This window comes from Tetrahymena thermophila (assembly GCF_000189635.1).
Source record: "Tetrahymena thermophila SB210 genomic scaffold scf_8254362, whole genome shotgun sequence".
Classification (NCBI taxonomy): Eukaryota; Ciliophora; class Oligohymenophorea; order Hymenostomatida; family Tetrahymenidae; genus Tetrahymena; species Tetrahymena thermophila.
The window spans coordinates 186283-211311 of record NW_002476146.1 but is presented as its reverse complement, the minus strand read 5'-3'; the positions used below and the strand labels follow the sequence as shown (position 1 = coordinate 211311).

At 22.0% G+C, this 25029-nt stretch overlaps 10 protein-coding genes across 10 annotated transcripts; 4 read left to right on the top strand and 6 right to left on the bottom strand. All coding sequences in view use genetic code 6, as the record gives it.

The window, feature by feature from the left end:
- Nucleotides 1-575: 575 nt before the first annotated feature.
- TTHERM_00723540 (ZPR1 zinc-finger protein) lies at nt 576-2358 on the top strand (the record flags this gene model as incomplete). Its single annotated transcript, XM_001031832.3, has 3 exons — nt 576-618; nt 778-1823; nt 2017-2358. 3 exons carry the CDS (start codon nt 576-578, stop codon nt 2356-2358), a joined length of 1431 nt encoding a protein of 476 aa, XP_001031832.2.
- A 619-nt stretch (nt 2359-2977) lies between these two features.
- Nucleotides 2978-4656, bottom strand: TTHERM_00723530 (hypothetical protein; the record flags this gene model as incomplete). Its single annotated transcript, XM_001031831.3, has 3 exons — nt 2978-3820; nt 4146-4316; nt 4450-4656. 3 exons carry the CDS (start codon nt 4654-4656, stop codon nt 2978-2980), a joined length of 1221 nt encoding a protein of 406 aa, XP_001031831.1.
- Nucleotides 4657-5567: 911 nt separating this feature from the next.
- Nucleotides 5568-6389, top strand: TTHERM_00723520 (hypothetical protein; the record flags this gene model as incomplete). The annotated part of the gene is made up of 2 exons (XM_001031830.2): nt 5568-5575; nt 5900-6389. The coding sequence occupies 2 exons, from the start codon at nt 5568-5570 to the stop codon at nt 6387-6389; spliced, it is 498 nt and encodes a 165-aa protein (XP_001031830.2).
- Nucleotides 6390-7642: 1253 nt separating this feature from the next.
- Nucleotides 7643-8617, bottom strand: TTHERM_00723510 (EamA-like transporter family protein; the record flags this gene model as incomplete). Its single annotated transcript, XM_001031829.2, has 1 exon — nt 7643-8617. One exon carries the CDS (start codon nt 8615-8617, stop codon nt 7643-7645), a length of 975 nt encoding a protein of 324 aa, XP_001031829.2.
- Nucleotides 8618-9548: 931 nt separating this feature from the next.
- TTHERM_00723500 (transmembrane protein, putative) lies at nt 9549-11645 on the top strand (the record flags this gene model as incomplete). The annotated part of the gene is made up of 2 exons (XM_001031828.2): nt 9549-9912; nt 10048-11645. The coding sequence occupies 2 exons, from the start codon at nt 9549-9551 to the stop codon at nt 11643-11645; spliced, it is 1962 nt and encodes a 653-aa protein (XP_001031828.2).
- Nucleotides 11646-13145: 1500 nt separating this feature from the next.
- TTHERM_00723490 (transmembrane protein, putative) lies at nt 13146-15065 on the top strand (the record flags this gene model as incomplete). The annotated part of the gene is made up of 1 exon (XM_001031827.1): nt 13146-15065. One exon carries the CDS (start codon nt 13146-13148, stop codon nt 15063-15065), a length of 1920 nt encoding a protein of 639 aa, XP_001031827.1.
- A 306-nt stretch (nt 15066-15371) lies between these two features.
- TTHERM_000723489 (hypothetical protein) lies at nt 15372-16394 on the bottom strand (the record flags this gene model as incomplete). The annotated part of the gene is made up of 1 exon (XM_012800335.1): nt 15372-16394. The coding sequence occupies one exon, from the start codon at nt 16392-16394 to the stop codon at nt 15372-15374; it is 1023 nt and encodes a 340-aa protein (XP_012655789.1).
- Nucleotides 16395-16621: 227 nt separating this feature from the next.
- On the bottom strand, nt 16622-17786 carry TTHERM_000723488 (hypothetical protein; the record flags this gene model as incomplete). Its single annotated transcript, XM_012800334.1, has 2 exons — nt 16622-16787; nt 16849-17786. The coding sequence occupies 2 exons, from the start codon at nt 17784-17786 to the stop codon at nt 16622-16624; spliced, it is 1104 nt and encodes a 367-aa protein (XP_012655788.1).
- Nucleotides 17787-19804: 2018 nt separating this feature from the next.
- TTHERM_00723480 (transmembrane protein, putative) lies at nt 19805-22321 on the bottom strand (the record flags this gene model as incomplete). The annotated part of the gene is made up of 4 exons (XM_001031826.2): nt 19805-20380; nt 20480-21053; nt 21114-21608; nt 21702-22321. 4 exons carry the CDS (start codon nt 22319-22321, stop codon nt 19805-19807), a joined length of 2265 nt encoding a protein of 754 aa, XP_001031826.2.
- Nucleotides 22322-23440: 1119 nt separating this feature from the next.
- TTHERM_000723479 (EamA-like transporter family protein) lies at nt 23441-24274 on the bottom strand (the record flags this gene model as incomplete). Its single annotated transcript, XM_012800333.1, has 1 exon — nt 23441-24274. The coding sequence occupies one exon, from the start codon at nt 24272-24274 to the stop codon at nt 23441-23443; it is 834 nt and encodes a 277-aa protein (XP_012655787.1).
- Nucleotides 24275-25029: the final 755 nt, after the last annotated feature.

The window sequence follows — 25029 nt, the reverse complement described above, 5'->3', positions numbered from 1 at the left end:
TTATTAATTTTTTTTTTTTTTTGGAACTATCCTTATGAAAATTCCTCAAATCAAAAGTCTCTAAGGAAATCAAATCCACACTCTTTCATATATGTTTAGACATGATAGCTAATTTAAGGTTTAGCTTATTAGGAGCAAAATTATAAAAATTTGTCTTGAAAATATTTAAGTAGAAGATATTTAATAAAAGTAATATGTACTTTAATCAAGAAATCATTTAGGTGGTCAGCCATAAAAAAATTCAAGATTAAATTAAAAAAAAGAATTTTAAATGGAAATATTAATGATAGAATGAATATGAGTTATAATTGAGATGTAATTTTAGAATTAGTAATTTGATCTATTTTGGTCATGAAATTATTCAAAAAATATCTTGAAAAAATTTATGGAAGGTTAGAAGATTTTGGTTGATTTAGACAATTTATTCTTTTTTCTTTTAGAAATTTTACTTTAAATTTATGCTTAACTGTACAAAAATAATAACAATAATAATAAATTAAAATTATATCAAATCTTACTACAATTCAATCAAAAGTAAACTTAATTTTAAAAATAGCGAAAAGTCAAACAAAAAAATGGCTGATCAAGTTTATCAAAATATCGATGCTACCTAAGAACGTAAATAGTTCAATTTAATTTAAGCTTTCATTCATTTTAGATAGCTAATTAAATTCTCAATCATTTATTAACAGAATTGAGATTTTTAACTTATTTGGCTGCTGCTTTAATAACAATTTAGTAAAAGTAGAGTTTTAAATTTTTTTATAATATCAAAAGCAATTATCATGGAAAGTGTTTGTGTTAACTGCGAAGAAAATGGTGAAACTACCATGATGTTAACTAAAATTCCCATGTTTAAGGAAGTTATTTTAATTTCATTTTACTGCAAGAATTGCGGATTTAAGAATACAGAAGTCACTTTCGGTGGTAAGATCAACGATTATGCTACTAAAATCAACCTAAAGGTAGTCAATTTTAATGATTTCAAGCGTGACTGCGTCAAGAGTGAACACTGCACAATCAAAATTCCTGAACTCGATTTTGAAATTCCTTCTAGCAGAAAGGGAAGTGTAAACACTATTGAAGGATTCTTAATGAACACTATTGAAGATCTTCAAAGTGACTAAGAAGAACGTAAGGAAAAGTAACCTGAAATATATGAAAAAATCGAAAAATTCATCCAAAAAATACAAGATCTTATTGATGGAAAATGTTTCCCTTTCCATTTCGTATTCGAAGATCCTTCTGGTAATTCATTTATCAAGAATCCTTATGCTCCTAATTAAGACCACAATATGCACATTGAAAGGCTTCCTCGTACAGTAGAATAGCTTGAAGCAATGGGCTATTCAGCTGAGAATGCTAAGTAGTTTGTTGAAGAAAACAACAAAAAGTTAGAATAGGAAAACTAAGAACATACTGCTAATCGTATTGTTCATCTTGATGCTCACAGAGTCGATTTCTCAAAGCCTTTAACTGAGGATGTTAAGGGAGAATCATTAATTTTTAAGGTTCCTTGCCATTCTTGTGGACTTGATGGTGAATAAAAAATGTGCACAACTTCAATTCCTTACTTCAAAGAATTGATTGTTATGTCTTTCCTTTGCTAATTCTGTGGTACTAAATCCACAGAAGTTAAGCCTGGTGGTGAAATCAGCAAGTAAGGTAAAATCATCACTTTACATATAAAATCAGTTGATGATCTTAAGAGAGATCTCTTCAAGTCTGAAACATGCAGCTTAATTATTCCTGAAATCGAATTAGAACTTGAATATGGAACTCTTGGTGGTGTTTATACAACTGTTGAAGGTCTTTTAGAAAAGGTATTTAAAATTTAAAATTTTTACATATTTATGATAATATAGGCACTTTAGATTAATATATTAAGCAAACAATCATTACTTTTTAGTTATTTATTATTTTAAGGCATAAATAAATACTGAAAAGCATAAAAATTTTCAATTAATCAAAAACTCCAAAATAAGTTAAACATTTTTTTTTGAAAAATTATTTTAGATTGAAGATAATTTACTTGAAAACAATCCTTTTGCAGGTGATAGTGCTGATCCTTCTTTCAAGAAGAAATTAGAAGAAATCTTCGCTTACTTAGAAAGAGCTCGTGACATGAAAGAAAAATGTACAATTATTTTGAAAGATCTTTTAGACAACAGTTTCATCTAAAATCCCTTTTATCCTGAGCATGACCCTGATGTCAAAGTTGAATTATTCGACAGAAACCATGAGGAAAACGATATTTTAGGTTTAAATGACATGAAGGTTGAAAACTATGGTGAAAAGCACTACGAAGAAACTGAAGCATAACAAGAAGAATAAAAAGCCAACTGCTAATACTTGTGAAATAGATTTTCTCATAATTAACTATAAAATTAAAATTTCAAAACATTTTATAACGAACTTTATGAATATTCATTTATGAGATATATATTGTGCATTAAATCAGTTAAAATTTAATTTAACTAATAATTAATAATCCTTATTTATAAAACTCTTACTTATATCCAAATATTTACTAAATTTATTATTTTGGAAATAACTAAGTAGCATGAAATAAATATTATTAAACAGCAAATTGTAATTAATATATTTGCTTTTAAAATAAATACTTTACTTGTAGAAGTAATTAATATTTTTTAAAATCTTTTACTCAGACGAATAAATTCTGCTAAAAATATTCGTTTTTATTTGATTATAAAAAACACATAAATAAAAATATTGTATCTAAATAAGCTTAAATTAAATTTAACTTTGTTTTTACTTGTATTTTTGTGATTAAAAAGGATGCATTTAGATAAATATCTATAGACAAAATTAAAATTAATATAAATATTATATAGATTATCATAAATTAATAAAAATAGTTTGTTTAATTATTTTATATAACACACTTCTTCTCTTTTGAACGAAATGTGAATTCAGATTTTTTTATTATAAGTTAAATATACTAATGAAAATGAATTCAATTGAATTAGAAAGCGTTATGGAAATTGTTGGTTGAGGCTGTCATCCATTTCATATTTAATTACTTTTGGTCAGCATTTTTACCATAAGAATTCATTTTGATTAATACTGGTGAGTCTAGATTGGCTTGGTTACTACTGCTATTACTAAAGCCGTTGATAATAATTTTATTTATCAGTTGCTTATCGTTTTCTTTATTTGGTGTCTAGTATAAGTCATTTATATTCCTCTTCATAGATAAATTATCTTTTTTCTTATTTGAAGAAAAATCAGCTTTTTTATATTGATTTAAGTCAATCTCTTCCTTAATTGGGGATATGTTACTACCTGAGGAACCTATTTCTGATGGCTTTTTTTCATTTTAAGAAGAGCAAGATGTAGAATCCTCTTTTGTTGAATTAGAAGACTAAGGTGATTGTTCATTTTTTTGGAGACTTAATTAGTCAAGTAATTAATTTAATTATTTGATGTTTTATTTTTAAATGGATGAATCTTCAAATTGTTTCTTTCTTTCATCAAAGCTATTGTCTATTTGTAAAGAAATAGTTCTATCTCTCTAAACAATTTAAGAACACTACTCTACTTTTTCCAGCTTTGATTTCCTTCTTTGTTCTAGTCTCTTTAGTACTTCGTTAGTTTAATTTTTTATTTCTCCATTTATAATATTCTTAGTATAATTTTATTCCTACTTATGCTAGCATAGCAATATCTTAGCATTTTCTTAAGAATCCTGTGCATTTATATATTAAACTTTTAAATTATGCTCTTTTTACTGTTGCTAAAGAGCTATGGGTAGATTTTATTCTTCCTTGACTTTTTGGTTGTTTTCATGCTTTGCCATCTATTTTTTAAGTAGAAATTTAAAAGATGTCAGATTAAAATAGATTGATAATATTCTAAATTATTTGGCGTATTGAAACAATTTTTTTTCATAAATATACTCGAAAGCTAATTTCTTCACAAATTAGTTTCATACGAAGAATTTAGAGTTAATTAATTTTTCAAAAATAGAGTAAATTATATCAATAAGCTTAATCTAAAGTCTTCGTTAATAACAATTAAATTTTCTTTGGTATTTTCTCTATTTCAAGCTTAATTGATTATGAATATTTTATATTTTTCAAAACTCGACATAATTTTTGCATTTTTATTTATTTGTTTGTTACCTTTGATTGGTCTTCTTGTTTGTTTTTAAGCATATCTTATTTTTATCTATTTTACATTTATTCTCTAATCATGGCTGAAGAAACGTTAGGTTTCAGTAAAAGCGATTATGTTTTATTTTTAAAAATAAAATATTTGTCACTTTTAATTGATTCATAATACTCTATTGCATTCTTAATTTTTAAAAAAATTATGTTTAAGCAAATAATAAATATAAATATTAAATAAAATGTATTCTTTTATGAAAATATTTGTTGAGAAATACATTTTATTTATTTAAATTTAAATTATATTATTTTATTTTACTGCATATAACTCTAAAAGCTTTTTAACACTGTTTAGATCCACTATTTCTTACTCCATTTCCATTTCTAAAAATAATAGCTACTCCGCAAAACGGGGAGGTAGATTTTTGGCTTTAGTGGATTATACGAATTACTCCTTCATGCTATCTAGTGAAGATTCTCTTTTGCTTTTGTTTTATTTCTTGCTCTTTTTAAAAATCTTAAACATTTTAGTTATTTAGCTCGTCAAACTACTTACTTTTGTTATAATTGAAATATTAAAGAATTTAGTATCTTTCTTTAAAAATTGTATTCTAAAATTATGAAAATATAAACATTATTGAAATTAAGCTAATGAAACATATCTAAAAAATTAATTAAATCAATAACACCTTAACGTATTTGCATCAGATATTGAATCTATTTTTAAATATTTATAGTTTTTATAAACTGTTTATCATATTTATTAAAAAATAAACTGCAAGTTTTTTTTATCGGTTTAATTTAATCAGCTATTATTTCAATCAGTTATATACTATTATAATTTTTAATTATTATTAAGTATATTCCATTTTATAAATTTGTATTTATTTTACTTAAATTGATCCTTAATTGATAAAATAAATTATTTTGTTTCTATTTTTATATAATTATTTATTCACAAAAAATGCACTGTTAGTTATAAAAATGTTTTATTATAAAATGTCTTTCATAATCATCAAATAAATCTAGAAAAATAAATTAAACTTATCACAAATTATTTTTGATTAAAATATTAAGAAATTAAATTTTAAAAACTATATTCTCGCAATGTAAAAAAGAAATTAAGAAATTTTTTTATACTAATTATTATATATTTAATGAATTTATTCTATTTAATAAAGACCAAAATATTTATTAATTTTGAACTATCTTAAAAAATTTTTTTAAATAATTGATTTGAATCAAAATTCATTTTTTTATGAAATTGATATTAAAGCTGCTGGCTGCTATTATTTAAACAACATTTTTAATTATTTTATTTTAATTTTTTTAATAATTTTATATTTTTGAAATAAAAAAAACAATTTGAATAAAACAAAATAAATATATTCAATTGTATTTATCAAATAATTTTCCTTTTTTACAAGATAATAAGATATGTTAATGTTATTCTCATATATACTGTTAAATTTTAATTCAAATTCTAATTGAGATGAAGATTTAATTTATTAACTAAAAAGACTTTTGTTGTAAAATGAACAAGATTTGTTAAGAAATTTTATATTTCCAATTAAAACACAAAATTAATATATTTTTATTAATTATTAAATTATATATTTATTTAACTTTTGATACTTAACTATGAATTAATGTATTCATCTTTTTTTATAGGAATATATATTTCCAAATATTATAAGAGAGGATCCTAACATGCATAATAAATTAGCTTCTTTATGAAATATTAATATTTCAATAATAAAACCAAACAGAATTTATGAATAAGTAAATGGAACTAGTTTAGAAGCTTCACCTAGCATAATAGCTCTACTATATAATACTTATGCAGAATAATTAAATAACGCTACAAGAAAGACTAATGAAAAAATATCTGAACTAAATATTACAGTATTAAACTATCCAGTTTTTATAAGATCAAGTCCTCCTATAAAGCAACCTGAAATTAAGGCATAGTGTATGATAATAAGATTAGATACTCCTTTGCTTAGCTTTTTTACTACGATCATGGCAAATCCTATCATAAAACTTTAAAGGCAGGCAAAAAAAAATCCTAAAATTCTTTCACTTTAATCTGTTTCAATATACTCGTGGCTCATTCCAAAAATATTTTTCACAAAAGGTGGCTAAATGATTAGAAGAATACCAAGAAAACTAAAGAAAAGAGTGTAAAACATATTCGCCTTTATCTTTTCTTTCAAAATAATCCCTGCTAAAATAGTAACCCAAAAAGGAGAAGTTTGAAATATGGTAATAGATTCTGTTACATCAAGCATATACATGGCTTAATAATAAGAATAATGTCCTATGCCAGCAATAATGCATCTATACATTAATAGTTTATGTATGTCTTTATCATTAGTATATGGGGTATCTCCCATAATTAATATTGATATTGTACTAAATGACAAAGATATAATTGATCTGAAGAAAAATATTTATGAAGACCCAATGCCATGAAGAGACCTAACTAATTTACTAACAATAACAAAAAAAAGTGATGAAATCAATGTATAAGCAATAGGGATTCCTTTTTCATATTTCTTTTCAAATTCTTAGATGTAAATTGAAAAATTTTAAGCCTTTTTTAAATAATTATTCAAACTTTTTATCATTGAATTCTGTAAGATTTTTTATTTAAGTAGAAGAAATTATAAGCATCAATAAATCTAATTTTTTGTTTTTAAAGAGTTCCAAATTAAAAAATTAAAATTAATGGCAATATCTTGAACAAAAAAAATCTAACAATAAAAAATTATTTACATTGGTAAAGTTACTACTCGTGTATGTGTGAATTTATTAATTAATTTAACAATTAATCTTAATTTATTTAGTAAATATTGAAATACAAATTTTACACTTTTTAATAGTTTACTATCTGAAGTTATTATTTATCTCACTGTAACTTATAATATTTATTAACTAAATTCATTGATTGCTCATATTTTCTAAAATTAAAAAATAAAAATTTATTTTTTTATGAGTAAATCAAAATTATTTTAAAAGTTCATTTAAACTTATAAAAAAAGATAAGCAATAAAATTAAATAATAAATGGATATTTAATTTTAAATATTAAATCAAAGTCTCAAATTTAAAAAAATAATGTTTTTTATTTCAAAATAAATCAATCAAAAATTTAACTTTGGCTTTGTTTAATTACTTTAAAACCTATTTGAAACATAAAATTATCTTAATTAATTTACTCCATTCACAAAAATTAAAGAAAATGTTATAGATGGATTAATATAGCTTTCACTGTAAGCTTTAAAGTTTATTGTAATATTAGTAAGTTGTTAATATGCTTTAGATGATAATTTTTTTTAAATATTGAGTATTGATAATATTTGATTTATTTAAAAAGAAAAAATATTATAAAAAATATTTTTTTTTTAAATATAAAATTAACATAATTTAGAATCTCATTTTATATATCATATAATTGAATTTGTTATATTGTGGTTGGTGTTTGTTAGTTTGTCTTAAAATTAATAAGAGTCATCTTTTTTTGTAGGAGTAAATATTTCCAAATATAATTAGAGATGATCCTAGAATGCTTAGTAAATTAGTTTCTTGGTGAAATATTAGTATCTCGATAATAAATCCAAAAACTATTTATGAATAAGTAAAAGGTACTAGTTTAGAAGCTTCTCCCAACATAATAGCTCTACTATATAGTAATTAAGCAGAATAATTAAATATTGCAACAAGAAATACTAAAATAAAAGTCTAAGATTAGAATATCTCAGTATTAAATTTTCCATAATTTATAATATCAAGTCCTCCTATTAAACAACCAGAAATTAAGGCATAGTGAATTATTATTAGATTAGATACTCCTGAACTTAGCTTTTTCACTACAACCATTGCGAATCCTACCATAAAACTTTAAAGACAGGCAAAAAAGAATCCTAAAATTCTCTCGCTTTAATCTTTTTCAATTTATTAATTATTCATTCCAAACATATTTTTCATGAAAGGAGGCTAAATAATCAAAAGAATACCTAGAAAACTAAAAAAAAGAGTGTAAAACATGTTTGCTTTTATTTTCTCTTTCAAAATAATTCCTGCTAAAATTGTAACCCAAAAAGGAGAAGTTTGAAAAATAGTAACAGACTCTGTGACATCTAACATGTACATAGCTTAGTAGAAAGAATAATGTCCAACTCCAGCTATTAGACATCTAAAAATAAGTAATTTATGTATAGCTTTATCATTTGTATATGGGCTATCTCCCATAATTGATATTAATATTGTACTTATTGATAGAGAAATGATAGATCTGAAAAAAAATATTTATGAAGACCCAAAGCCATGAAGTGACCTAACTATTTTACTGACGATAACAAATAAGAGAGACGATATCAATGTATAAGCAATAGGTATAATTTTCCCATGCTTCTTTTCAAATTCTTGAATGTAAATCGACAAGTTTAGAGCTTTTCTGATTAGGTTATTGAGAAAATTTACCATCTGCTTTATTTGATTGATTTATTTCTGAATATTAACTAAAACAAGTGCTAAAAATAAATTAAGAGATTTTATTATAAATTTAAAATAAGGTGCTATTAATAACTAACATGGTAATAGTTTAAGAAAAAAAATGGAAAAAATAGAATATTATGTTACATTAATTAAAAATGCAGTCTAATTAGTTTATTATCAATTCAGTGTAACAGTAAAAAAAGTTAAACTGATAAAATTTGAATCAAAAACTTATTTTTTAATAATTTTCTATATAAAATTAAAAAGTATCAGTAACTAATTTTATTTATATTTCAAAATACTTTTTAAATGTTAATAAAAAATGATTTTTTAAATGAATTTTCTAAATTAAAATGTTTTTTAAATCACAACCAAGACAAGCATAATTCTAAAAATATGTATTTATGTTCAAATAAAAATAATAAGAATTTTTATTTAACTAAATTTTTGTAAAATTTTTTAATTAATAAATAGATTTATTTTATTAAACTAAAACTAAATTAAAAATTTTGATAATTAAAATTTTATATTATTATGTAAAATAAAAATTATTTTGAAATATCCCCTTGTATTTACAAATTCACTGTGGAATAAAAATATATTTATAAAATCTATAAATTTTCAGCTTTACCATCTATTCCAACTCTTAATTTCTTTTTACAACTTATTAACTTTTTAATTTTTTAACATAATTATATTTTGAATACAATATAATTGAATGTGCATGTAATAATATTTAATTTTCTATTATTTATATTTTTAAATATTTATTTTTTGATAGATAAAATAAAAAATAATATTACTTAAATACAGAGAGCTAATATTTAAAATATTGTTTTTAGAATAGATTATTATCAAATTTGTTATATAAATACTGATTCATTATTTTAAATAATTTAAACACATAATTTAGCTAAAAATGAAATATTAAAAGAAATCATAATTGATTGATAGTTATGTATTTTATAGAGCACAGATTAAATTATAATTCTAATAAAATTTCATAAATAATAAATATTTCATCTACTTATTATATTACTGCTTTTTAATTTGCTACTATAATTAGAAATTAAGGTAAAAAAGCATTAATTATCTTTTTTTAATTATTTTTCTATCTATTTATGAAATTTATATATAAATATATAAAGTGTTTGCAATCACTATAAATTTTATATATCTATTTATCTATCGAAAATAAAGAAAACATTTTTTAATTCGGATAATTGATAGTAATTTCATATCATATCAAAGTTTGTCTGAGATCACAGAGTAAGGATTAAATAGTAATAATTATAGCCTCTTACCTTTTTACTTTTTCTTATTTTTTATATCATTAGTTTGATTAAAAACATTGTCTAATTAATTCTACATAAATACATAAATTTTTAAAAATTAAAATAAATGATCACAACTTTAAGAAAATTTGAAAAAAGCATAAGATCCCTAAAGGCACATATAATTTAAACAGTTAGGTTAAATGATAGAAAATTATAACTAGTTATCGTAATTAGCTAATAATGAATAGAATTGTAGAAATTCAGAAATACCAATAATTACAAATTTAGTTGGTCGTTTATAAAAGAGTAATGCACTAAAAAACTCAGTTGAAGAAAATGATGAAAGTTGGGATTTCGATTTTTATAGTGTTAACTAAACTACTATTTAAGATTAAATGTAATTGCAACTCTTAAATGAAAGTTTTAGTTTAAATATGGATACTAATAAAATTAATAATTGTTTCATATATAAGCACCAAAGAACATTTTCATCATAAATAGAATAGCAAAATAAAAAACCTAAAATTTCTTAATAAGCTATTTTATAGACAGTAATAGCAATTATAATAAATGTTTTTGTTTCTGGTTTTAAAGGTACCGCATTTTTAATGATAGATATTAGAGATTCTGAAGATGAAACTTAAACGGGAGGTTTTATATTACGGGCCTTCTGGCGACAAATATTAGCATCAATATTTTTTATACCATTAATTTATCAAGAATATGACAAGGAAAAAAAAGAAGAAATAAAGGAAATGAGACTTTATCAAATTGAGCATATTTTTAATAGACAATATTTAAAAACAATTATTTTTTGCTCATTTTTTTCTGCAGTATGGCTTAGCACTATGGTATACAGTGTTTTCCATATTTCTATTGCAAATGTCTATATCTTCAATAATAGTTATCCTTTATTCCTTGTAATTTATAAAATATTGTAGTACTATACTCCTAAAGAAGAAAAAGTGTAATAACAATCAATAAACAAATTTGAAATATTTGGCACTCTTTTATTTGTCACAGTATTATTTCTATTTGCTTTTGAAGGCGAGAGTGTTTTTTATCCTTATCTTATTTCCCTTTTAGGGGCTATATCTGCTTCTATTTATTACACATACAAAAAAAATATTAGATACGAATATCCTTAGATGCTAGCTATTTTTTTATTCTCTGCTTTTGCTACAATTATATTTGGAGTATACAGCTTGATTTTTGAAGATTCTACTTTGGATATGAATACAAGTCATGGTTTATTTGGTGTTTTCTCTTTTAAATGGATATTCTTAAATACTTTTATCAGCTTTATAACTGGAGTAGTAAATATGAAGGTATTCTCTTTTATTAGCTAATAGCTTAAAACTCTTTATATAGATATACTAATCGCATTTGAACCTTTTACTGCTATGATTCTGGCTTATTTTTTAGGATATCAAGATTTCTTCTCTTATAACTCATTTAAAATATATATCTTCTACATTATAGCTCATATACTTTTAGCAAAAGGAAAAAGTGAGTCTCAAATATAACAAATTCATTTATTAGATGAAGATAGTATAGTATTAAACTCAAACTATTACAGTAGATATTCTCATTATAATTTCTAAAATTAAAATATTGTTGGTTTAACTCAAAATGACAAAAACTCATATTTTCCGCCTAGTGTATTTACTTCAGGAGCAGAAACTTATAAAAATTCTAACTTGAATTTAATTACTGGCAGTAAAACTTAGATAAATTGAAAAATTATAAAAATAACATTATAATTTGAGTTAGAAAAATAAAAAGAATGATTATTCAAAAGGCAACATTCATTATTAAATAAAATATTTATTTGCTTTAAATTAATAGAAAAAATTCATTTTATGAAAAAATGAGCTACAAAGTAATTCTGAGACATTTCGATAATAAGCACTAACAAAATGTTAATATTTTTTAATTAGCAAATAAATATTTTGAATCTAGCATTTGTTTTACTATTGTTTTATATTCAAAATGGTTATTTCTCAATTTATCAAGCAATAACATTTTTTATTAAATCTAAGAAATTCTTAAAAATAATTTATTTTAGATTTATGATTTGATTTTCCAATTAACTTTTAAATAAAAATTAATTTTTATCATTTTATTTAATTTTAATAGTTCAAGATCTACCCTTAATAAATGTTTCAAATAATTTAAAAATAAATTTTAAAATTACAAATATTTTATAAATAATTCTAGAAAAAAAGGGATTCTTCATATAATTTAAGTATAAAATAAATAGAATTAATATATTTATAAAATAATAAAATATTCTTAGTAATAATTTTAAATAAATATTTTTATCAAATATTTTACTTTAGAAAAAAAATTTATATTTTTACAAAATAATGTTATCGTTGAATATGTTTGTAATTAGAATAAACAGAAAATATCATATTTCATATCTATTTTAAAACATTTAAATTCTATCTCTATTTACTTAAATAGAATAGAAAATAATAAATACCAACACAATAATTAACACAAAAGACAAAAACAAAAGAAACAAATTAAAAAAATATTTATAAAATAAAGAGAATGGAAAACTTACTTAGAATTTTCGAAATAAATGATTTGATATCTTTTGATAAAAATGCACTGAGTCAATTATTCAGTCAATTATGTTATTCATTAATAATAAATGTCTTAATTCATAATTTTAAATTTTCCTTTAATATTTTTAATTTTGATTATTAGGTATAATTAATAAAAAAATTAGTAAATAAAACAAATAAACAAACAAACAAATCTATCTATCTATATTATCTATGATTTTAATATTTATATAGGTTTCTTCTTTCATTTATTTTTTTTTTATAAAAATCATCTCAAATATATTATTTTTAATAATTTAAAAAATTATTTATAAGCTCTTTTTATTTCTATCTAAAATAAATTAATAAATAAATAATATATTTTCAACATAAACTAAGAGAAAATATTCATTAATTATTAGTCATAGCTAATCAAAGTTTGTTTTAGGCCACAGTGAAAGAAGAAAGCATATTAAAACTATAAATTAAGGTAATTTTATTTTTTAGTTTTCTTTGTTTTCGATATAGTTTGATTGATTAAATATTCCATCTTTTGAATTTCTACATATCTATATAATTTTTAATAATCAATTATTATTATGAAGTAGATTTCTTTTAGAAAACTTACAAAGATACATATAGATATTAGAAGGCACCACAAAAAAAAATAAGCAGTTAGATTTAATGAAAGAAAATTCAAATTAGTTATCCTACGCAGTAAATTTAGAATAGATTCGCAAGAATTCAGAAATACCTAAAATTACAAATGCAGTAAGCCGCTAATAATAAGCTTATCCATAAAATAACTCAGTTTCAGACGACGAAGATTATGAATACCATGGCTATAGCTAATCAAACAGATAGGAATAATTATAATTTCAATAGTAAAATTAGGGTTACAGTTGGAAAGTAGATTAAACAAGAAATACTAATTCCTTTTTTGATAATCGCCATATAGCATCTAAATAAATAGCCCAACAATTGTCACGTCCTATACCATATTCAACTATTTTATTGACTATTTTAGCTGTTTTTATTTCTGGTTTTAAAGGTACTGCGTTTTTAATGATTGATCTTAAAGATCCTGAAGACGAAACATAAACAGGGGGATTCATTTTACGCGCATTCTGGCGTTAAATATTAATTTCAATATTTTTTATCCCTTTGATTTACTAGGAATATAGTAAGGAAAAAACAGAAGAAATAGAGGAAATGAGATTGTATTAAAGAGAGCACATTTTTAATAAAAAATGTTTGAAAACAATTATTTTTTGCTCATTTGTTTACGCAGTTTGGGTAGGCACTATGGCTTACAGCGTGTTCCATACTTCTATTGCAAATGTCTATATTTTTAATAACATTTACCCTTTATTCCTTGTTATTTATAAGATACTATCTCACTTTACTCCAAAAGAAGAAAAAGTTTAGCAATAATCAATCAACAAGTTTGAAACTTTTGGCGCTCTTTTGTCTATAGGTGTATTAGTTCTACTAGTCTATGAAGATACATCAGTGGTTTACCCTGAACTTATTGCTCTTGCAGGCGCTTTATCTGCTTCTATTTATTACTCTAATATATAGTAAATAACATGCGAATATCCTTGGATGCTTGCTGTTTTTTTACTCTCAACTTTTACAACAATTTTCTTTGGAATTTACAGCTTGATATTTGAAAAGTCAACTTTCGATATGAATACGAATCATGGTTTATTTGGTGTTTTCTCAGTTAAGTGGATATTTTTAAATATTTTTATCAGCTTGGTAACTGGTGTTGTAAACACAAAGCTATTCTCGTACATTAGTCAGTAGCTTAAAACTATTTATGTTGATATAGCTATTATGAGTGAAGCTTTTGCTGCAATGCTTTTAGCTTTTATTTTTGGTTATCAAGATTTTCCTAATCTAACATAATTAGGAATTTATTTCTTCTATGTTGTTGCCCTTGTAATGTTAGCCAAAGGAAAAAGTGAAGCTTAAATTGAATAAATATCTCTCTAAGATGAAAATAATATAAAAGTGAATCCAAATATTGTTAATGGATATTCAAACCCAAATACTTCAAACAGAAATATAGGTTTGGTATCAAACAGTAGAGGTTCATACCTTCCTCCTTCAGTATTTGCAACAGGAGCAGGTATAAATTAAAATCCTAATTACAACTCCACGCCTAATAGCAAGGGTTAGATAAATTTACCTGCTTACAAAAAGAACACAATTAGTTAAGTAAATGAAATGAACATGACTGATTTTTCAAGATAAAACATACTAAATCAAAGAAGTGCTTCAAATGTTGACTAATATAGCGATAGTTACAGCAAAAGTGCTAATATAATCAATAGTTAACAAAAATTTAATACCTACTAAACCGATTCTGACCATAAATACCACTAAGATAATTAAAATTACCAATCTTTGCAAAATGTTCATATCAATGTAATAGAAGAATAAGATGAAGAAATTAACGATTCTCGCTATTATGGATAAGCTGTAAATAATAATTTAAAAGATTAAAATACAATAGAACATTCCCATAATTTAAATGATTCAATTTCTGATTTCAATAGAGAATTCCTTAAAAATCTTAAAAATAAAAATTATTAGTGAAACTAATAAAAGCAACATAAAAAATCATTATTTGTATATAAATTATTTTATTGAAAATGTTATTATTTTGTTTCAAACTATTTTAATATATTTTGAACAGTTATCAATTTTTTTGTTAAAGTTAATCAAACTTTTATAAAACATAAAAATTAATTACAAGCCTCAAATTGTTTTTTTTTACATTTTTTCAATTTGAATTGGCTTTAAAAGAGGAAATTGGAGGAGGGTTATTTATCTCTTCATTTGTTTAAAAATTTAATTAAATTTTTTTTTGGTCTTTAAATATTTTTTAATAAAATAAATAACTCAAAATACATTGGAATTTTGTTTATTTACAATTAAAGAGTTAAATATATTTTTATCAATATATGATATTGAATTGAAATTATTCTAGAATTTATTTAAGAAATTATAAAGTTCTGCCTATTATAATTTTTCATCTTTGTCTATTTTGTTTAACTCTTCAATGTGATTTATTTATTTACTAATATAGCTTTAATGTGCTTCTAAATCTTCGTTTTCTTATAGCTTTAAATTTTACCTAAATTAGCTATTTTTTTATAATGTTGAATTTGGTTAATTTTGTAAACAACTCTCACATAGTTCAGTTTCAACGTCTCCTTAGGCTTTAACAATCTTACTGTTCAATTAAGAATCCAAAAAGTTGCATTTAATAATACTGAAATCTTCATTCTCTAATAACTATAAATTTTACCTAATATTTCTTGATTTTTAATTTGGTGTACTTACTTAATGTTGTAAATAGGTTTTATTTAGTTCAGTTTCAACTTCTCCTTCAGCTTTAATAATTTTGCTATTCTATTGGGAATCCTAAAAGTTATTTTTTATCATACTGTTATTTAAACTGCTAAAAGAGGATGCTTTATATTTGCCTTTTAAAATATCATTTTCTCTAGTTATTCTATTTTTAATAGCATTCATTTTGCATAAAATTAAAGAATCTTTACCAATTTAACTCTCCTTATCCACTTAATAGGAGGTTTGTTCAGACTCTTTTTATTCATTTTCCTCTTTATATATTATAGAGGTATTTTGAAATTATATTTAACCTATATCTCTTATTGCTTAATTACTTTTAAATGTTTCAATCTTTCTATCATGCTATAAAAAAATACTAGGTTAAAATAAAGTTTAATCACTTTTCTATATCCATGAATTCATTTAAAACTTTTCAAGTTTTTATGATTAATTTTATTTATCATTACTTTCTTCTTTTTTTAATATGAATTCCTGTCTTTTGTCAAAGAGCCTAAGTTAAGAATCAATATCTATTGTATTATCTAATCTCTAAGGTGAATTATTAAACATTATTTTTTAAGTTAAATTGCTTACTTTCGATAATGAAGATATTTAATTAGTATTTTATTGATTAAAATCTTATTTTGTTGAGTGATTTAGCTGTTAATTTTAGAATAATTCACTCTTTTATAGATCATTATTTTTGTTGATTTTGTCATTAAAATTTAATAATTCTAAAGATTCATCTAGATTACATCCGCAAAATTTTAAAGTTGCATATTACTCCTTCGTAAGAATCAATTTAATTGCCATATTTAGATGAATTAATTGCTTATAAACTTAAAAAATATCCATTATGAAAGAGTGTAATCAATTATCTTTTCATATATGCTTTTTTAAATCCCCTCATCTTCTAAATTCTACTTCTCAATTCCTAGCATTTATAGAATCATTAATCTTATCCTAATTTACATTTTTTAATTTATGTTATTTGATTTAAATTAAAAGCAAAAGAATTTTTTACCTTTAAAAAATGCTTGCTTTGCAAACTCTATGGATATTTTGTTAAAAATCTGTGTTTTTAATCTGTTATTGAATCTTGAAAATTTCATCAGCGTACGAATTATTTAAATCAAAACCTGGATTTTAAGATTACGATTTTTATATCAAATAAGCTGCCGTGCCTTTAAAGTATTCCTTCAAATAAACTCCACTTAATTTTTCTACAATTTTGTATCTAGAAAAAGCTGAAGCAAATGAACCAAACGCAATAAAAATATTAAAAACGCAAACACACTGAGATAAAATTTCTGTTATCATAGGATATTAGTAGGCAATCTAGCTGTAATTTTAGTCTAAATACATAAATACATAACCATATCCATCGAAATTAATTTTTTACTTTATATTATTTCTTGAATATTAAGTATCAAACCTATGAATATTTGATATGTGTTCTTTTATGGATGCATCTTGAAGCATAAAGCCTTATTAAATTTTAGATGTAGTTTTTTCCATTTTAATCTACGACAAAAAAACTAAGAAATCATCAAAAAAAAATTATTAAAATTGTATGTTTTGCTAATACTGTCTTGTAGTATAGTTATATTATGATGTTACAAAATGAGCAAATAATGAACTATTATACTAGGTTAAATAATTTAAGGTTTCCTTCTCTGGTGCACAATTATTTTCACCAGAACAAGAAGATAAACGAATTTCATAAGTTGTTTGAAAACTTCCTGAGAAAGTAAGGGATTTCTTCTCAGTATCAATGCTACTAAAATCTATACATCTATATCCATCAAAGGTTTGGTTAGGATAAATCTTCCCACAATCTATTTAAGGTAAAATATACTACTTTGTCATATTCATATAATACTCAGTAAAGTATACATCGACATTCATAAACTTTTTACCAGTCATAGCTTCAAATTATTCAAGGGGATATCCGTTAATCATTAACGCAAATAATATAGGTGACTTATCAAAATTCTAAGATTGTATCTCTGTGAATTATATTGTTTGAGTAGTAGATATAATCGTAGGGAGCAATTTATTTCCAAAATATAAATCAAGTAGATTTCCTAAATAAATGGTACATACTATAATTATAGTAGCAGATAAAACTCCGCCTAAGAATGTTTTATTTTTTATATCTTTTTTTCCAAACTAAAATGAAAATATTTAAGAAAATAAATCAATTTTTTCAAACACGGCCTAAATTTGCATTTTTTATGTTTCTTGTTTGTTAATTATTAATTTTTTTAATTATTATTAATTATGATGTTCATTAAAACCTACTTGAAAATAAATAAATTTAAAAAAATTAGCTACGTAATATTGTTTTGGTGAAAACTTTTTTATTTTTCTATTAATTTTAAATTAATGGGTAGATAATTTAATAAATGAGTGGTTAAAAACTCAATTAAATGTAATTAAAAAATAACAAAAAAGAATAAAATAATGTTATATATAATTTTATCATTTATAATTTTCTAAAGTTTTAAATATACTCAAATAGTAATAAATTAAAGTCCTACTATTCAATTAGATAACTAATTTTCGTTTACATAAATTATCATTGAAAAAACTAATTTAAATTAAGCTTTCCTTTTCATTTTATTGGAAAATAAATTTAAAAAATGATTTTGGTTTACATTTTTTATCAAAAAAGATATGTAACTTAATCAATTATAATTTAACCTCAAGCATTTATTTTAATTAATAATTATTGATGATGTTTAATACTTTAATTGTAGATATATTTTTGAAATTTTTTTATTTAAAAGCAAAGAATTTGAAAATTAATCAAATACACTTTTACAATTATTTATAATAAATAATATTACATATAAAAATAGTAAATGACAAATAAGTAAACTATTAATAAATATTTTAAATTCGATTAAAATTATTTTTTACATATTTATATAAATATTTTTTTTATTAATGAAACTCCTTTTTTATAAATTTAATGGAATTAATTAAAGTTCTCTCTTATATAGCTTTTCATTTTTGTCTAATTTGTTTAATTCTTCTAAGTGATTTATTTATTTACTAAGCTTTAATGAGATTCAAAATCATCATTTTCTAAAAACATCAAATTCAACCTCAAGTTACTTGATTTCTAATTTAGCGTATTTGCTAAATTTTGTAAATATCTCCTTATACTTTGGTAATTTTATTATTCTATTGACAATCCAAAAAGTTACTTTTTATAATACCTATATTCATACTGCTAAATGAAAACACTTATCTTTCTATTTTAAATACTGTTTTTCTTTTGCCTTTTTATTTTTCATTGAGCTATCCTCTTTTACTGGTAAAATTTACATTGAGTTCTATATTTTTAAAATAATTTACCCTTAATCTCATACTATTTTAATCATACATTATTTATATCTATTATTAATAATAAGCATGCATTATTAACTGACCATATAACTCTTTAACTTTTTTACCCATTTATTTTTAAAGATATGAATGATAAATAAATGTTAATTTAAAAATATCTTCAATTTTATAAAAATAGAATTTTTGATTTTTGTGATTTTTATAGAATTGTAAATTTTTATTAAATTTTAAATTTTTTGTTAAAACTGAGGTTTTTTTTATATTTTTTGATTTAAAAAAACAAAAAGAGCATGTAATTTGCCATAAAATCATTTTTTATCTAAATAATAATAAAAACTTGGCTTACTATCCTTATAACCAAAGGAATTTCAAAACCTAGAAAAATTATACACAAATTATAATAAATATTTTGAGGAATTATTTCATTTAGAGTTTATAAATTATAAATTTAAACAAATAGAGATGTATTTATTTAAGTATATAATTCTCAAAAAGAAAAAACAAGATATTATAAATATTTTAAGTTTATTTTCCTATTTTAAGAAAAATTTCATTAAAAACTATAAAAATAAGAGGAAATATAAGCAGATTATTTATTTGCTTGGCGAAATAACTTAAATAATTCAAAGTATATTTGAATTTTTGTAATTTATGATTAAAGAGTTGAATATATTTTTATCAATATATGATATCGATTTGATATTATTTTAGAATTTATTCAAAAAATTATAAAGTTCTGCCTTTTACAGCTTTTCATCTTTGTCTAGTTTGTTTAACTCTTCTATGTGATTTATTTATTTACTAATATAGCTTTAATGTCCTTCGAAATCTTCATTTTCTAAAAACGGTAAATTCAACCTCAAGTTACTTGGTTTCTAATTTAAATTATTTGTTAAATTTTGAAAGCAGGTTTCACTTAGTTCAGTTTCAACATCTCCTTAAGCTTTGGTAATTTTATTATTCTATTGAGAATCCAAAAAGTTACTTTTTATAATACTGTTATTCATACTGCTAAAAGAATATGTCTTATCTTTCTATTATTAATACTGTTTTTCTTTATCCTTTTTATTTTTCATAGAATTTAGTTTGGATAAGATTAAAGGATTTTTTGCAGTATAACTCTCCTTGCATATTTAGGGTGAAGCATCATCAAGCCCTATTTATTTATCATAATTTACCTCTTATTAATTTGTAGAGCCCTTTTGAGATTATATTTGACTATTATCTACATTTTATAAATTGTTTTTAACATTTGCAATTTTTCTTTCTTACTGTAAAAAAATATTAGGTGAAGTTACTATTAACTGACTTTTCTTTTTCAAATTACCTTTTTATAAATTTTCTAATTTTTGTGCTTGGTTTTATTTATCAACTCCTTGTTCTTTTGTTAATATGAAATCCTTACTTTTTTCAAAGAGCATAAGTTATGAATCAATATCTATGGTATTATTTACTCTCTGAGGTGAATTATTAATCATAGATTTTTAAGTTGCATAACTTAGTTTTATTTTGGAAAGTGTTTAATTTGTATTAGATAGATTAATGTCTTATTTTATTGAATAATTCAGCTATTAAATTTAGCTTAATTATGTTTATTAAAGAACATTATTTTTGTTGATTTTATCATCAAAATTTAATAATTCTAAAGATTCATCTAGATTACATCCGCAAAATTTTAAAGTTGCATATTACTCTTTTGTAAGAATGAGTTTAATTGCCATATTTAGGTGAATTAATTACTTATAAACTTAAAATATATCCATTTATGAAAGAGTGTAATCAATTATCTTTTCATATATGCTTTTTTAAATATCTTCTTCATTTTGATTCTACTTATCCAATCCTATCCAACGTAGAATCATTAATCTTATCCTATTTAAATTTTTTAAATTATTTTATTTAAATTAAAAACTGAATAAAAATAAATTTTACCTTTAAAAAAAGTTTATTTTGCAAACTTTATGAAGATTTGTTTAAAAATCTGTGTTATTAATCTATTCTTGAATTTTGATTATTTCTTCAGCATATGAGCGATTTAAATCTATATTTGGACTCTAATTTTACTATTTTTGAATCAAATAAGCTGCTGTACCTTTAAAGTATTCTTTCAAGTAAACTCCGCTTAATTTTTCTACAATTTAGTATCGAGAAAAGGCTGAAGCAAAATAACCAAAAACAAAAAAAATGTTAAACACGCAAACACACTGAGATAAGACTTCAGTTATCATAGGAAATTAGAATACAATCTAATTATAATTTTAATCTAAATAGATAAATAAAAAGCCATATCCTTCAAAATTAATCTTTGATTTTATATTATTTCTTGTATATTAAGTATCTAATCTATGAATATTTGATATATAGTCTTTTTAAGATGAATCTTGAAGCATAAAACCTTACTAAATCGTAGATGTAGTTTTTTGAATACTGATTTATGATAAAAAAACTAAGTAATCATCAAAAGAAAATTATTAAAAGTTAAAGTTTTCCTAAAACTATCTTGTAGTTTAATTGAATTACTGTGTTACTAAATGAGCAAATAATGTACTATTATACTAGGTTAAGTATTGTAATGTTTCCTATTCTGGCGCACAATTAATTTCTCCAGAGCAAGAAGAAAAGTGAATTTCATATGAAGTTTAAAAATCTCCTGAGAAAGTAAGAGATTTTTTGTCAATATCAATACTATTAAAATCTATACATCTATATCCATCAAAGGTTTGGTTAGGATAAACTAAACCACAATCAATTTAAGGTAGAATATACTACTTTGTCATATTCATATAATACTAGGTATAGTAAATATCAATGTTCATATACTTTTTACCAGTCATAGCTTCAAATTATTCAAGTGGATAACCATTAAATAACAAAAAAAATAAGACAGGTGATTTTTCAAAATTTAAAGATTGTCTTTCTGTGAATTATATTGCTTGTGTTGTAGATATAATCTTAGGGAGCAATTTGTTTCCAAAATATAAATCAAGCAACTATCCTAAATAAATGGAACATAATATAATTATGACAGCGGACAAAACTCCACCCAAGCACGTTCTATTTTTTCTATCTGTTTTTCCAAATTAAAATGAAAATATTTGAGAAAATATATCAATTTTTTAAAACAAAGCCTGAATCGACATTTATTATTTTTTATCTATTTAATCTTTTTAGCTTTTATTATTTATTAAAATTCACATCGAAATAAATTACAAAAGAATAACTAATATTGGTTAGGGTCAAAATTTTTTTTTTTCGTTATTTTTTAATAATTTACAATTACTGATAGCTAATTGAATTAAACGAGTGGCTAAGAATTCAGTCAGCTATATGTAATTAAAAAATAACAAAAAGAAGAACAAAAACATTGATATAGAAAGTTTTTTCATTCAAAGAGCAATTATAAGAAAAATCTTCATTAAGATTTTTAAATTCATTTTTTTATTAAAATAATCAAATATTAATAGTTTAAAATATGTGATTATGCTGAAAGGATTAATATATGCTAAGTTATTAAAAATGTTACTTTTGAATTATAAATTTATAAATTAATATATTTATTATTGTAATGTATTTAAATATGCATTTAATGATCATACTTTCTTTTTAATCTTAATTATAAAAATAAAAACTATAATCAGCACCAGCCATCCATATAACAACATATTAAACCTTACAATTAAATAAAGAAACTAAGTTTCTATCTAATACAAAAAACCATCATTAAAAAAATCAATTTAAATTAGGCTTTGCTTTTCCTTTTTAAAAAGAAATAAATTTAAAATTATTCTGGCTTACGTTTATCTCAAAAAGTATGTACAAATCATTTGATTGGTTTAAATAATTAATAACTTATTTTTATTTATTTTTAGATTGTAGCTATTATTTTGAAGTTACCTTTAATATAATTCTATAATTAGATTGCTTAATAAATACATTTTTACAAATTAAAGGTAATAAATAAATAAAATTAATGAATAGAAATTGTAAAAACCTTTAAAAAATATTAATTCTAAATATTTTAAATTGCATTAAAATTATTTTTACATCTTTATAATTTTAGTATATATTTTTTGAAACAATGAATTAACTTTTTAATTAATTTAATCAAATATGCTTTGTTGAATTACATGAGTTTCATTTAATAATTAATTAATATGTGAATTCTTATGATAATATCAATTTATTTACATGATATTTTATATTAACCTTTTTATTCTAATAAAAAAAATTTAAAAAAAAAAATTATTCGATTTTTTTTTTCATTTTCCTTTAATTGACTCAATATTTCCTATCAAAATAAGAATAGCACCTGCTATATTTAATAAACTAACATCTTTATGGAATATTGTTATTTCAATGATAAACCCAAATAAAATTTAAGAATATGTTAAAGGACCTACTTTAGAAGCCTGTCCTAACATAATCGCTCTACTATATATTATTTAAGCCGAATAATTAGTTAATCCAATAAAAAAAACAAAAATTAAGTTTTCAGTCTCATATATTTTTTCATTAAACTCGCCTTTATAAATTAAATCTAAACCACTTATAATAGCTGTTGAAAGAACTGCATAATGTATTATTATAGTATTTTAAATACCTACACTCAATTTTTTTACTATTATCATTGCTGTGCTTATTGAAAAACTCTAGAGTAGACCAAAAATTAATCCCTACATTCTTTCACTTTAGTCTCCTTAATTCTTATCTACTTATATACCCAGAATTTCTTTAACAAATGTAGGTTATATTACAAGAAGAATACCTACAAAACTAAAAATCAGAGTCAAGAAAAGATTTGGCCTCAACTTTTCCTTCAAAATTAAACCAGCCAGTATAGTAGTCCAAAATGGTGACGTTTAAGATATAGTTACAGATTCTGTAACATCAAGCATGTAAATTGATTGATAAAAACAATAATGACCTATACCAGCTATTATACATCTCATCATAAGTAATTTATGCAGTTATTTATCACTTGTATATGGAGAATGATTAAGTAAACTAGTTATGACAGTGCTTATCAAAAGAGAAATTACTGATCTTAAGCAAAGTATTTCAGAAGAACCAAATCCGTGCATAAGTCTAACCATCTTACTTACAATTACAAATAATAAAGAGCATAGAAGAGTGTAAAATATTGGAGCTCCTTTCTCATATTTTTTTTCATATTTAACAAATATACTTGCTAAATAATTAAAAACTTATTAGCTAGTCTAATAAACTTAAATACTCATTTTAATATTTGTTATTACTATTTGCCTAATTGTTATTTATTTATTTAATTTGATTTTTTATTGCTTAATAATCAATATCTATTTATGTATTTGTAAAATAAATAGCAAGTCTAAATTTTTGTTACAACTTTAAAACAAATTGCTTATATATTTTTTTATTCAATTTTAAAAGAAATTAAAAGAGAAGTTTTTCAGAATATTTTTAGTAATATTTATCAATAATTTATCATTAATTTCATACTTTATTAATAAAAATTCCAATAATGTAAGTGTTTCGAATTTACATTTTTACACAAAAAGAATGAATTAACATTAGTTATAAGTTGAAATAAGCCATTTTTATATATTGTTTGATCCTTTAAGTTTGTAAATAGAATAATAAGGGATTTTTAAATAAGTAAAACACTTAGAAATATAATCTAAATTTGAAAAACAAATTAGAGAGTGACGTATTATTAGTAATTTAAGATTACGATCATTGCAAAAACTGTCATACTAAATAAACTATGTAACTAACTAATTTTCTATAAATTAAAATTAAAAAAAATAATCATACATAAACTCACTTTTAAACAGAGTAATTCTTTAAAACATTTTTATATATTTAAAAG